At 44.5% G+C, this 14256-nt stretch overlaps 1 protein-coding gene across 1 annotated transcript in view; it reads right to left on the bottom strand.

Annotated features, from left to right (window-relative positions):
- LOC144593835 (dynein axonemal heavy chain 6-like) overlaps positions 1–14256 on the bottom strand; it is a 317525-nt gene that overhangs the window by 155354 nt on the left and 147915 nt on the right. Inside the window, exons 29-31 of the mRNA XM_078399952.1 lie at positions 13495–13548; positions 7252–7397; positions 4202–4270 (exon numbers count right to left, since the gene is read on the bottom strand). Of these exons, the coding sequence (XP_078256078.1) occupies positions 4202–4270; positions 7252–7397; positions 13495–13548 (269 nt within the window). The remainder of the gene's footprint in view (positions 1–4201; positions 4271–7251; positions 7398–13494; positions 13549–14256) is intronic.

Raw genomic sequence — 14256 nt, 5'->3', positions numbered from 1 at the left:
GACACACTCACACCATAAGGCAACACACTGTGACACACTCACACGTCAGGTCATCAGCGGTCACTTGAAGCGAGTATGACTGTCCTCTCCATAGGGTCATAGGATGCCTGCGCGTGACTTTGTTTAACTTGGGGAGACTGGTGCACAGACAGCCACCACACGGTCCTTCACAGATCTGGGTCGGGATTCAGTGGCATGGAGTTCAAGACCATCGGGGACCCTTTTCTGCTGCAGCATTCGCAGCCGTTGTGACGCTCCACTAAAGTCAGCCATCATCCTCCACCTGTTCCACCGTTGCGGTATTGGTTGGATTGTTCATTGTCAGGGACCTCCTCCTCGACTTTACCGCCATGGGTGACCCTCCAAACGGCATCACTCTCAGGATCGCAGGACCACACAAGCTTCTCCACCACCACAAGGTGACAATCCACAGGTATATACACTGTGACACACTCACACCTTAGGGCAACACACTGTGACACACTCACACCACGAGGCAACACATTGTGACACACTCACACCTTAGGGCAACACACTGACACACTCACTCCATGAGGCAACACATTGTGACACACTCACACCAGAGGGCAACACACCGTGACACACTCACACCTCAGGAGGAGGGGAAAGACACCACCCTGTAGCGCTGAAAGTTGTAGGGCTGAAGGACGTGACACAATAGGAAGAGGGTGAGACTGTGGAATGTTCCAAAATAAGCATAGGAATCATGTAATCACAATGATGGCAGCTCAGAAGCCAATACAGATCGGCAAGCACAGGACAAGCCTTTTGTGTTCGGATGACAAGTTCTTTGTGTTAGGATGACAATGCCTCAGTGCAAGTGAGATAAAACCATTAGAATGATTTATTTAAGAGGGGTAGAACAAGAAGAGCGGGCAGGAGCAAGTTAGAATATTTAAATCTAGAGGGAGAAAGGAAAGCTGAGGGTTTCATCGGCAATGCAGAGGAATTGCACAGAGCAATGGAAAGTAGGTGGCCCTGATGATGGAGCAGATAAGTTCAAAATCATCAATAAGAGATGGAGGGTGAAGAGTCAGGGTCAGCCCCAAACAGTATCCACAGGTGGCTGGGAAATCAGCCTGCACAGTGGTAATGACAGGAATTACTTAAAAACACAAATCGCTTGATGGAAAATTGTTGGTTAAATTCTAAACTTGGTCAAGATACATTGTGGTGTAAGTAACCGGTGTGGCTTCACGGCAGAGGGATTAGAGTAAAAAGACATGATCCTCAATGTGAACAGAACAGCAGCAGCAAAACTTCATTATCACAACAGCAGCTGACAAATCAACCAAGGAAAAGGAAAACACCAAAGCTTTAGAAAAGTAGCTTTGATAGAAAATAAATCTACTAAACCGGGTGGATTAAAGCACCAGAATGTGTGTCTGACAACATCAAAGTCTCCGAACAATACTTGAAATTAAAATGGAGTTTAATGTTGGTCACAATGTGATCCCAAGAAACTGAGATAAGGGAGAGGCTGATAGCATTGGCCTCTTACATTTTCCCAGTGCTTCCCATTCCTTCTCTCCTGAGATGCTGCCTGACCTGCTGAGTTACTCCAGCATTTTGTGAATAAATCGATTTGTACCAGCATCTGCAGTTATTTTCTTATGCTTCCTAGAGAGTTCCTGGTAGGTGGTCACCCATCTATATTAATGCCATCTTCCAGTACTTCCACACTGCATCCCGTCTTCGTCCAGGGCACAATCCTTATATATAGGGAGCAGCTTTTTATCCAAAGGCCAGGATAAGGCCTGATTTTGGTTTATACAGAAAGATATACATCTGGCCGTGCCACTCACGCTTTCAACAGGCCACTCGCATCTAGTGAACTGCTGTCTCATGTCTGATTAAATCAAGTAACAGCTGGCTGGAATCATTAGTGGATTTCTTTGTCTTGGAAACATATTTTAATCTTGGCTCCACTTTCTCTAATCTTTCACTCTAACTCTTTTCTCTTTCATTTCTATTCCTTCCTCTCTCTCTCCCTCTCCATTCTTTCTTCAGCACTGCCATTATTTCACTGCTCTTACTCTCCATCAACCTTCATCTCTTTCATTCACTTTTTTTCTGGATTTCTCTTTCCTCCAATATTTTCTTCTCTCTCCTCTGCTTCCCCTCTCTCTTTTCCCATTGATTTTTACTCCTCCTCTTTTTCGTCCACCCCACCACTCAATCTTCTTCAGTCACTTCTTCAGGATCTAGAGTTTTGATCACATTTGTTCAGGAACAGAGTTGGAGGGATCCATAGATCGGGAAGTGAGATGAAGATTGAGAGTTGGATAGTCTGACCTCAAAGGTAGAGGAAGTTACAGAAGGAGCGAATGTAGCAAAGTAAATGCAGCAAAAAAGAAGGTAAAGAATTAAGTCAACACTAATGCAACAAATAAAACAGACAATGCAACGATAGAATTGCTGCCTGACAGCTCCAGAGACCCAGGTTTGATCCTGACTACAGGTACTGTCTGCATGCAGTTTGTACATTCTCCCTGTGACCTGCGTGGGTTTTCGCTGGGATCTCTGGTTTCCTCGCACACTCCTAAGAAGTACAGATTTGTAGGTTAATTGGCTTGGTTTAATTGTCCCTATTGTGTGTAGGATAGTGTTAGTGTGCAGGGTTCGCTGGTTGATGTGGACTCGGTGGGCCGAAGGGCCTGTTTCCACACTATATCTCTAAACTAAACTAAATTGAGGGTCAGGCAGCAGCTGGAGAGGAGGAAACAGAGTTAATGTTTCAGGATGATTACCTTGAAAGAGAAATATAATTCATGTTCCAGGATCAATGTAAACTTAACCTTCAATGGTTCATACATCATAACATCACCAAAATTCACCAAATTAATTTATTCAATGGTTCTCACTATAATCAAATATATTTTCCAAGGGCTTCGCTGCAACCACAGAGATTCCTGCAAAAATGTTCAGAGGCTTGATTCAAAGCCGATTACTTCTCACAATGTCTGTATTCAAATTCAGCTAAAATGCAGAAATCTAAGCCATTCGAGTCTCAGATGGATTATTGCAGGATTTTCCTAATCTTTTAACCATTCAAGAATTTAACACAAGTCATTGAGTAGTATTGAAAAGGTGGCCTTCTACAACCTGGGAGCTTCTTCACTTGGGAGGAAGGATGAATCATAGCATGATTACAGCACAAAGGCCATTCTGTCTGTTGTCTCACTCTCCTTCAAATCTTCTCTTTTGATACTGATCCAGGTCCCTTTTGATCACTGCAAGTGAATCTGAACTCCACCACTACGCCTGACAGTGCATCCAAGACACTCATCGTTCACGTCATTAAAAAGGGAATAGGCTTGGGTTCCATATGACTCTTGATCTAGGACTAGTTCACAGAGGTATAGATGGGGTAGGCTACAGAAAACATTTCCCGTCAGCCGAGGTAGAAAAAAACTGGAGGAGATAATTTAAGGTAAGGGATAAGAGATTTAGATAGGATTTTCACCCAGTGGTGGAGGCAGAGTCACTGGTAGCAGAAGTATCTAAATGAGCTCTTGAATCTCCCAGGCATAGAGGCTATGATCCAAGTACTGGAAGATGGCATGAATATAGATGGGTGTCCATTGGTGGGCATGGCCGTGGTGGGCTGAATGGTCTGTCTCAATGCTTTATGACTCAATGATACAGGGACTGAGGGACTACACTGCACTGAGGGTGTGTGTGGGCAGGGTGTGGAACAACAGGATCACAAGGGGGTCCTGATTGGGTTCAGATTCCGAGATCCACCTTTCACTTCCCCTATTCTACTCACCACCTCAAACACAAGATCTCAATGAAATGGCCAACAAGCTGCTTCCCACAGAGATTGCCTGATGGAATTTAGGTCCAGAGGTTGTTGATGTGGAGCACACTTTTGGAACAAAGGTTGTCTGATTAAATAATGGACAAAATCGGATGTGTCCCTGAAATTTTCTTCCATTGCAGAACATTATAGGTTCTCCCTAAATTGAGCTAGGTAGAGCCAGCCTGACTCATGTTGATGCTTGATGTTTATGGGTGACCTATGTGGAAAGTGTGCTTCATTCTGCCGCAAGCATTTCTAATCACTATGATTACTGAAAAAATAGAATTTTCAAATATTTCTCAAAACACCTCGGCTTCATATCCACAAAAAATGAAAACCTGGAATGCCAAAACTTTCTCATGAACTGCAGCTTACCCAGGGTTTATAGTTGCAAAGAAACCACAGGACATATTCATCCGAATCTCTCTGCCTCCAAATACAAACCTGGAAGAACAAAAACAATCTGTTGGCGAGAATATGGGGTGTATAATGGAGGTATTAATGGAAATGAGTGGTTAATGGGTGCCGTGGACTCTGTGGGCCATAGGGCCTGTTTTTGTCCTGTGTATCTTATTATCATGTCTGTTGACAATGACACAATACTCTCATGTCCAAAGGCAGCAATTATCCGGCAGCATGATTTAAATCACCAATTTGAAATTATATCTGAACCAGATGACTTGGTTGGCTGCACAGATTGGTCTGTATCGTCCATGTACTTGTTACTCCCACACTAGCTCTTGGTTCAATAAACTTTAATCATCAAATCTTCCATGGCCTTATCCCTAGTCACCCCTTCAGTCTGCTTCAGACTTACAACCTCTGAAATCTCTGAATTTCCAAATTCTGACCGCTTGATCACCACAGTTTGTTTTAGTTTAGAGGTACAGCATGGAAACAGGCCGTTCGGCCCACCAAGTCCACACCCACCATCAGTCACTAGTGTTGACACTAGTTCTATTTTATCCCTCTTTCTCATTCACTTTTTACAGAGGCCAATTGACTTACAAACCTGTGCATGTTTGGGATGTGGGAGAAAAACCGGGGCATCTGGTGGAAACCCATGCATTCAAAGGCAGAATATGCAAACACCACACAAACCGCATCCAAGATCAGGATTGAAGTCGGGTCTGCTGCAGTGAGGCATCAGCTCTACCAACTGTGTCACTGTGCCGCCCACGGTTTAATCCATCCACCACGGGGAGCCGTGCCTTTAGCTGCCTGGGATCTGGAATTCGCCCCGTTATCTCACCTGCCTTTCAGTCTCTGTCTCTTCTCCTTAAAGATGTTTTCCATAACCTGCATCTAACACTGGTTCACCCCACCTTTCCTCAACCTTTAAAACATACCTTAAGAGCTATCTCTTTCTGTAAGCTTTTGGCCACCTGTCTTCATATCTTTTCACACGGGTAGGTCAGTTGTCACAAAGCCCTAAGAGATGTTTTATTCCTTAAAAATACATGCTCTTACTGATGAATAGAATCCAGTAAATACTGAAAATAATAAATCTGTTGCCATGGCATCCGCTGCTCTAAAAGGACAGCTTATTCCCCAGTGCCTGCTTCTTTTGTTGAACAAGCGATCAAACCCAGCAACAAATGCCACAACTTATTCCAGGGTTTCTTTTCAAATTTACTCCATCAATGCATAAGAAATGAGAGTTCAAATTGCTGATTTTCAATTGACTCAATAGGCGGAGAGGTAAATGTACTGACATACAAGGAGTACGTCAGGCTGGGACCATGAGTCACAGCTGTTGGCCTGTTGTGTAGTTATTCACTTTACCTTCCCATAGTAGGAAGAGGTTTGTTCGTGTACTTTGCTGCCAGAAAGTACATTGATTCCTCCATGCAGATTGATAGTTAAATAAATGGGCCTTTAAAATATCGGCTAACTATTGGGATATGCAAGAGAAACAAGAGTTGATACATGATAAACTACTGCAGGATTTCAACAGGTCAGGCAGCATATGTGGAGGAAAATGGAGGTGGACATTTAGGGTCGGTACCATTCATTTGGGCTGGGATAGAGAATGGCACTACCGGATTGTGCAAAATCAGGTTGGAGGCTGTGGAGGGGAGACACCCTGACATGATGAGATCTGTGATAGTGTGGGAGACTCAAAGAGCTGAAGTAACTCAGCGGGACAGGCAGCATCTCTGGAGAGAAGGAATGGGTGACGTTTCGGGTCGAGACCCTTCTTCAGACTGGTTAGGGATAAGGGAAACAAGAGATATAGACAATGATGTAGAGAGATAAAGACCAATTAATGAATGATATCCAAAAAAGCGATGATGATAAAGGAAACAGGCCTTTGCTAACTGTTTGTTTGATGAGAACGAGAAGCTATTGTCCTTTATCACCCTTACGTTTTTGCATGTCTTTCATTCATTGTGCTTTATCTCTCTACATCATCATCTATATCTTTTGTTTCCCTTATCCCTAACCAGTCTGAGGAAGGGTCTCGACTCAAAACGTCACCCATTCCTTCTCTCCAGAGATGCTGCCTGTCCTGCTGAGTTACTCCAGCTTTTTATGTCTATCTTCCGTTTAAACCAGCATCTGCAGTTCCTTCCTACACATAGTATGGGAGACAATGCCTGACTACCATTGTCCAGGAGCAGGTAACAGGAGGGGTCTGCGAGTTCACGTCTAGCCAGATGAAGGGTACTGACTCACAACATCAACTGTCCATTTCCTTCCACAGATGCTGCCTAACCTGCTTACATCCTCCAGCAGATTGTTTGTGAATGTTGGGATGGTCATTTGCTTCTGAATGTATCTCAGAGGTCAAGCACAAGTGTGTTTGGGGGTTGAATATACAAAACACATGTAAAGTTTTACTGGTGCCGGCGCAGTTTTACTGTAAGTGCAAAGTAATGCACTTTGTAGATTGTACTCACTGCACCGACTAGAACTTCAGTCATTCCATGCACTGGAATTTAGTTCAGAGATACAGCATTGTAACAGGCCCATCAAGTCCATGCCAACCATTGATCACCCATGAACACCAGTTCTCCAACATTCATATCCATTCCCTACAAATTAGGGGCAATTATTTCAGAGGCCAATTCAACTATAAACCTGCATATCTTTGGGGAATGGGAGGAAACTGGAACACCATGGTTACCCTCAGGGAGAACATGCAACCGGCACATAGACAGCACCTAATGCCAGGATTAAACCTGGGTATCTGTGCCACTTTGCTGCCCACTTCTCTCTGCTTTCAACCTTTCTCTTTCCCTCATTCCCTTTGATTTGAGTTTTCAGTCCCACCCTCTTTTGTCATCCCACAGGGTTTTACCAATTTGCGATGTTTTACTGCTTTCACAACAGGAATGCTTTATTGTTATACTTGATGCCTGTGGCATATGTGCGAAGATAGTAAATGCATCTCAATGCCATGTGTGTATGGAAGTACTCACTTTATCATTTCATTGTCCTTGGCTGCCTTAATTGTCTGGACCTGTGAGGCAGTTACAGACAAGATTTCCACATCAATCCGATTAAACTCGTCGAAGCAGATCCATGCCCCAGACTGAGCCATTCCAGAGAACAATTTGCCCATCATCTGCAGAGGAAAGGATGGCAAATAGGTGGGGAGAGAGGAGGAGAGAACATAAAGGAAGGTCAATGTTATGCCAGTTTTGATTAGCACAGTGCTGGCTGAGGACAGTTTTTGCGCAGCAGCTCTCTGCTCACTTTTACTCAAATGAGGTTTTAATTAAGTGGATGACAGTGCCCAGTCGTACATCACAGCCGTAAATGATCAGAGTGACAGCTTTGCTGCTTCCAAATTTATGAAATGCGCTTGTGTGCCAATGACTAAGCTACTCCGTTGTGCACAGTATTCTTACTCTGACCTGGGGGGCAGTTGTACCAAGTGAGATGAGCAGAAACCTCCGAAGACGACAAGGTGCTGACAGATGGGGAAGAAAACAATAACATGAAACACAGGTGCTCAAGCAGCAGGACATGGATATGCGCTGGAAAAGCCTCTGAAACAGGCCGAACCCTGGTGTACGGTTCCCACTAACTGCTTCCTATCTACAACTGGCTTCTGCACATCCAGACCAACAGACCTCAGTCTCTTAGAATGGGTCATAACATTTCTTCCATCCGGGTGCCCCTCAGCATCAAATGCTCAGTACCTTGCTCTACTCCCTATGCATCCGTGAATATTTGGCCAAGTGCAATGCCACCCTCACATCCATCCAGGGGCTCCAGGTAAGACAGAGGCACCTCCTCTAATCTCATCTACTACATTTGATGCTCTCAATGTGACATCCTTTACATTGGCGAGACCAAGTGTAGACTTGCCGACTGTTTTACCAAGCACCTCTGCTTAGTTCACTTAGGCGTGCTGGATCTCCCGGATGCTATCATTTTAACTTCCTTTCCCATTCCTATATTGCCCTTTTTGTCCTGGGCCCCCTCCATTGCCAGAGTGAAGCTCCACAACACTGCTGTCCTCTGAGCCCAGCCCTAAAATCCTGTCTTGTTTTCACCATCCCTCCTGACTTCCCTCTTTCCCATGCAGAACGATCAGTCTTCAACAGAGGCCTTATCTTTGTTCCCCTATGCCTTCACCTCAACGAAATAGGGTCCTGTCATGAAGTAGAGCTCTTTTTCCATCGCCTCTGTCTCCGGGTCTTTTTCAATGATTTGGACTTCTCACCTCCTAGTGATCTCCTATCTCCAACATTAAGCCTAAAAAAGGGTCCCGATCCGAAATGTCACCTACTCATGTTCTCCAGAGATACTGCCTGTCCCTTCTAAACTCCAGTGAATACAAGCCCAGTCTTGATACGCTATAGAAAGTATTCTGATGGGAAACATCTCCGTTTGGTATGGCAACTGCTCTGCTCTCGACTGCCTGAACCTGCAGACAGCGGTGAACACAGCCCAGTTCATCGTAGGCTCATCACTTCCTTCCATCCAGTTGCATCAGCAAAGCTGGAAATATCATCAAGAATGCTTGCCACCCAGACCATCCCCTTTTATCCCTTCTATCTTCTTAGAGAAGATACAGATGTTTGAAAGTTCAGATGTCCAGCTACAAGAACATTTTCTTCCCCACTGCTCTCAGACTCCTGAACCACTCACCTCTTTAACACCTCCTTGCCTGAAAGGCAGCCATGTATTCTTACGTTTAATTCTACCTCATTCAGTTATTCCATCATTGTACTTTTGGATCACACTATAATCTAATATAATTTTGCACTGGTCATTACATTTATTGTTGTATTTAGTTTAATTTACTTCAATTTAGTTGAGAGATACAGTGTGGAAACAGGCCATACGGCCCACCGATTCCACTCCGATCAATGGTCACCCATACACTAGTTCTATCCTACACACTCGGGACAATTTACAGCAATTAATTAACCTACAAACTTGTATGTCTTTGGAATGTGGGAGGAAACCGAAGCACCCAGAGGAAACTCACACGATCACATGGAGAACGTACAAACTCTGCACAGGCAGCACCCGCAGCCAGCTTGAACCCAGGTCTATGGCACTGAGAGGCAACTCTACCGCTGCGGTACTGTGCTGCCCTAGTATTTACCATTACTGCATGTATACTATTTACTGTGTGAGCCTCATGTGAACAATGAATTTATTTTCAGCCTGGTGTATATGACAATAAACCAATCTAATATATTTAATTTGTCTCTCATCCAAATTTCACCTTTGTGCTCTGCAGGCAGGTTTCATAACCCCTCACCAGCCAGGGTGCTGAGCAAGTTATTCGCAACCTGTTGACCTTGGCTAGGTCAACGGGGATTAGACCCAGGAACTCTGGTCCCCGCGGCTAAATACTTGATAATGAAATTCTTTTAATCCATGGCTAGCCCAGCAGGCAATGGATCGAGTCCAGAATCTCAAAGCAAAATAGAAACATGAATAAAAACAATGATGGCAGAAGAGCTGTTCCTTGGGTTGCTATTGTCCTTTCTTATCACTAGATCTCTGGCAAGATTGATTTCTTCACCATTGGGATCCAGGTCAGAGACCAATCTAGCCTGATGGAGAGTGTAGGAAGGAACTGCAGATGCTGGTTTAAACTGAAGATAGACTCAAAAAGCTGGAGTAACTCAGCGGGACAGACAGCATCTCTGGAGAGAAGGAATGGGTGACTTCAGAGTCTGAAGAAGGGTCTCGACCCGAAATATCACCCATTCCTCACCAGAGATGATGCCGTTCCCGCTGAGTTACTCCAGCTTTTTGTATCTATCTTTAGCCTGATGGAGAGGTCAGAGCCAATTCATTGACTGGCTGGCCAAATGATCACAGACCTAGGATGGAAGATGGACCTATTCTTCCCAATGGAAGCAGAAAATTTATCCCTGGGTCTCTGGCAAACTACTGGCAAACGTTCTCTGTGAAACGCATCTGGTGCGAGTTAGGGCAATCACAGCTTTGGAACAGTGGGAGGCTATTCGGCCTATCAAGCCTGGTGGATTCAATCCACTGGCTCCTAGTCACCAACAGCTGCACCTCTTAAACACTGGGAACTCCAGATGCAAGGTGCGCATACAATCAGATCTCAAGCCTAAAACAAACAACATTTCTAATAGAATCATACAACATAGAAAGAGGCCCATGCTGACCAAGATGTCTTTCTGCGCGACACCCATTTGCCTCCATTAAACCCACTTCCAGCTCCTCATCCCCTTCCTAACTCCAGGCACCCATCGTTGGTGGACTGAAGTTCACTCACTTCAGTCCACCTATGACCTACTAGCCCCTCCCCACTACTATTTATACTGACTATGTTCTCTCTTTACTCTCATTCCACCTAAAATAGCAACAGTTCTTGTCCCTTCACAAATGCTGCTTGATCTGCTGAGTTCTTCCAGCAGTTTGTTCATTTTTTGTGATTGGTTCTGCCTGAGCTGCGTGATCATTTCCAATGTGTCCTGTTTCATTTCAGATTTCTGGCATTGCAACTGTTTTATAGTTTTCATTGACTAGTACAGAAAAAGGTCCTATGGCCATTATATCCACGTCTACCAAAGTCTAAAGGGGTTTTTTTTCTCTGGGACTGAGGAAAATTTCGGAGGATCTAACATGGTCCAATAACACTGCTGCGCTGGTCAAGAAGGCACAGCAACGACTGTTCTACCTAAGAACACTGAAGAAGTCTGGTCTACCCCAACAGCTGCTGACGACATTCTACCGCTGCACCAAAGAGAGCATCCTAACACATGGCATCCCTGTGTGGTACCTCAGCTGCACGGAGGCAGAGAGGAAAGCTCTTCAGCAGGTAGTCCATGGAGCTCAGAGGACCATCGGAACACAGCTACCAGCCTTGGAGGGCATCTACAACACACGATGCCTCAGAAAAGCCACCAGCATCCACAAAGACTCTTCACACCCCTGCAACAGTCTGTTCGAACTCCTTCCATTGGGCAGATGATACAAGGCCTTCTACGCCCACACCTCCAGACTCAGGAACAGCTTCATCCCCAGGGCCATAGCTGCCATGAACCGGTCCTGCTGAGCCGTATGGTCACATCGCACAGTGAACCGGCACAGATCTACTTGCACTTTATTCTGTTCTAAATCTGTTACAATTTGTTTCGTTGGGTTGTTTAAATTAATAATTAATACTGACTAGCTAATTAAATTATTGCATCGTATGGGAGGCGCATTTCCAATCTCGTTGTACCCCTGTACAATGACAATAAAGATATATTGTATTGTATTGTATTGTATTGAAAATAAGCTTTTGAAATACAGGATCATTATGTATGCTGAGTTTCTGCAACATGGCTGCACATGAGCAGTAGTATTCCCAGTTAAGCTGACGGGAGCTTGTATATTCTTGGGCTTAAGGCACATAGATTGAAGCAGATTAGGTGCCTTGTGATTCAGTGAACATGTGTTGTGCCTACCTCCATGCACTGACGTTTGGACGTCCCATGATGCTGACACCGGCTACAGCTGTGGAAAAATTATTAATGGAGCACTGGAATCCCATGACAAGCTCAGCATCCGTTTCTCCTCTTTTTGTCTCCAGCTGGGAAAGGAGCCCTCCTGCAGACGCTGAGAGCGCAGCAGTGTCCACAGCTGTTTCTGCTGATGTTCTGATGCATCTGCGCTTGAAGTGCTGACTTTGTAAATGCCAAAACAAAAGTCCAACTCACGGTCCCCGTTCATGGTTTCTCTTAATTCTCTTAGAGTCATGGAGCATGAAATGCATGAAATGCAGCTTGGAAATAGATGCTTCTGCCTAACTCGACCAAGCCCAACCTAGCTAGTCCAATTTACCTGCACCCAGACCGTATCCCTCCAAACCTTTCCTATGCACGTATCTTTCTAAGTGTCATAATTGTACCCGCTTCTACCTTTTTCTACAACATGTCCACCATCCTCTGTGTGTAAAACCTGCACTACAGATCCTTTAAAAAATCTTCTCCCTGTCACCTGAAACCCATGCTGTCTAATTTTAGACTCCTCCACCCTGGAAAAAAGACTGAAACCACCCACTATCGATGCTACTATTGATTTTACAAACCTCTGTATGGTCACCCCTCAACCTCATTCACTCCAGCGAAAACAGTCCCAGCCTATCCAGTCCCTAATCCACTCCCAACAATACCTTGAGAAACTTTTCTGTATCTTCTTGACCTTGATCACATCCTTTCTATGTCATGGCAATCAGAACTGTAGACAATATTCAAGGTGTGATCTCAACAGTGTCTTGTACTGCCAAACCCGACATCACCCAACTCTTATATGCATTGCCCAGTCCCTTTAGAGCAAGTGGGTTTTTTACCACCCTGTCTATCTTTTTAGTTTCAGAGATACAGCGTTGAAACAGGCCCTTCGGCCCACTAAGTCCATGCCAACCAATGATCACCTTTACACTAGTTCTATCCTACACAATGCACAAGTTAAAGAAGCTAATGTACCTACAAACCTGAACCTGAATTGGGGGGGAGGGGGGAAATAAATGGAAAATGGGGACTTGCTACTTGGAAAGATTCTGTGGGAGGGGCGTTGAGAATAAGTGTGATTTTGATCTCCAAGAAGGTGGTCTCAGCATGACAGCACAGCCAAATCAGCCAGGGAAACTTGAGTGTCAACACTTTGCTCAGGAGGTCAGGGTACATTTTAAGAAGCATCTTATGGGAGTTGGCGAGGCTGAGATGTTGGGGACAAGTAAATCCAGAGCATCACAAGGTGAAAGCAGAGGGGTGGAGCCGTGAAGGTGTGGGCATGAGGTCAGAACTGGAGTAGCACAGAGGTCTGGGGCCGGAGAAAGTGGAACATAGAACACAGAACAGTGGTTGAAGCAGGTCCATTAACAACATTTAAAAGACATTCGGACAGACACATGGAAAGGAAAGGTTCGAAGGATATGGTTCAAATGAGGGCAAATGGAAATAATTAGATGAGCATCTTGGTCAATGAAGAAGGTTTAGGCTGAAAGACCTGTTTCCGTCCAGTATCTCTATAACTCTATGGTGGACTGAGGAACAGTGAAGGAGGACAGGCCAATGGAGACAGGTTAGGGGAGGTGTTGGTGAAGGAGGAGACCGCTCGCACCCAGGAACACAAAGACTACCAGTGCTGGAATGTAATGAGAAAGGATACAGGTTTGCTGTCAGAAAGTATTTACTCACACAAACATTTGTTATTGGCACAGTAAATAGTACCTTATAATCCAGGCCTTTGGAACAGTTGAAGACAACACAGTGCTTTCCCAGGGCCTGAGAAATAGAGCACATAACATTATTTTACAACACCATTAATTAATTAATTGCATTAAATTAATTGCAACACCATCTTTTGTGTGGATCGGAATAGAACAGAGACATTTGAAGACAGTTCAAATAATGAGAAGATGGACGAGAGACAGTGGATGTAGTGTACATGGACTTTCAGAAAGTCTTTGATAAGGTCCCACACAGGAGATTAGTGGGCAAAATTAGAGCACATGGTATTGGAGGGTAGGGTATTGACATGGATAGAAAATTGGTTGGCAGACTGGAAACAAAGAATAGGGATTAACGGGTCCCTTTCAGAATGGGAGGCAGTGACTAGTGGGGTGCTGCAATGCTCGGTGCTGGGACCGCAACTATTTACAATATACATTAATTATTTAGATGAAGGAATTAAAAGTAACATTAGCAAATTTGCAGATGACACAAAGCTGGGTGGCAGTGTGAACTGTGAGGAGGATGCTATGAGGATGCAGGGTGACTTGGACAGGTTGGGTGAGTGGGCAGATGCAGTATAATGTGGATAAATGTGAGGTTATCCACATTGGTGGCAAGAACAGGAAGGCAGATTATTATCTGAATGGTGTCAGGTTAAGAAAAGGGGAAGTACAACGAGACCTGGGTGTCCTTGTACATCAGTCACTGAAAGTAGGAATGCAGGTACAGCAGACAGTGAAGAAAGCTAATGACATGTTG

The sequence above is a fragment of the Rhinoraja longicauda genome, chromosome 5 (assembly GCF_053455715.1).
Source record: "Rhinoraja longicauda isolate Sanriku21f chromosome 5, sRhiLon1.1, whole genome shotgun sequence".
In the NCBI taxonomy this organism is placed as follows: Eukaryota; Metazoa; Chordata; class Chondrichthyes; order Rajiformes; family Arhynchobatidae; genus Rhinoraja; species Rhinoraja longicauda.
Note: the sequence above shows the minus strand (reverse complement) of the source record. Positions and strands in the feature narration are given on the sequence as shown.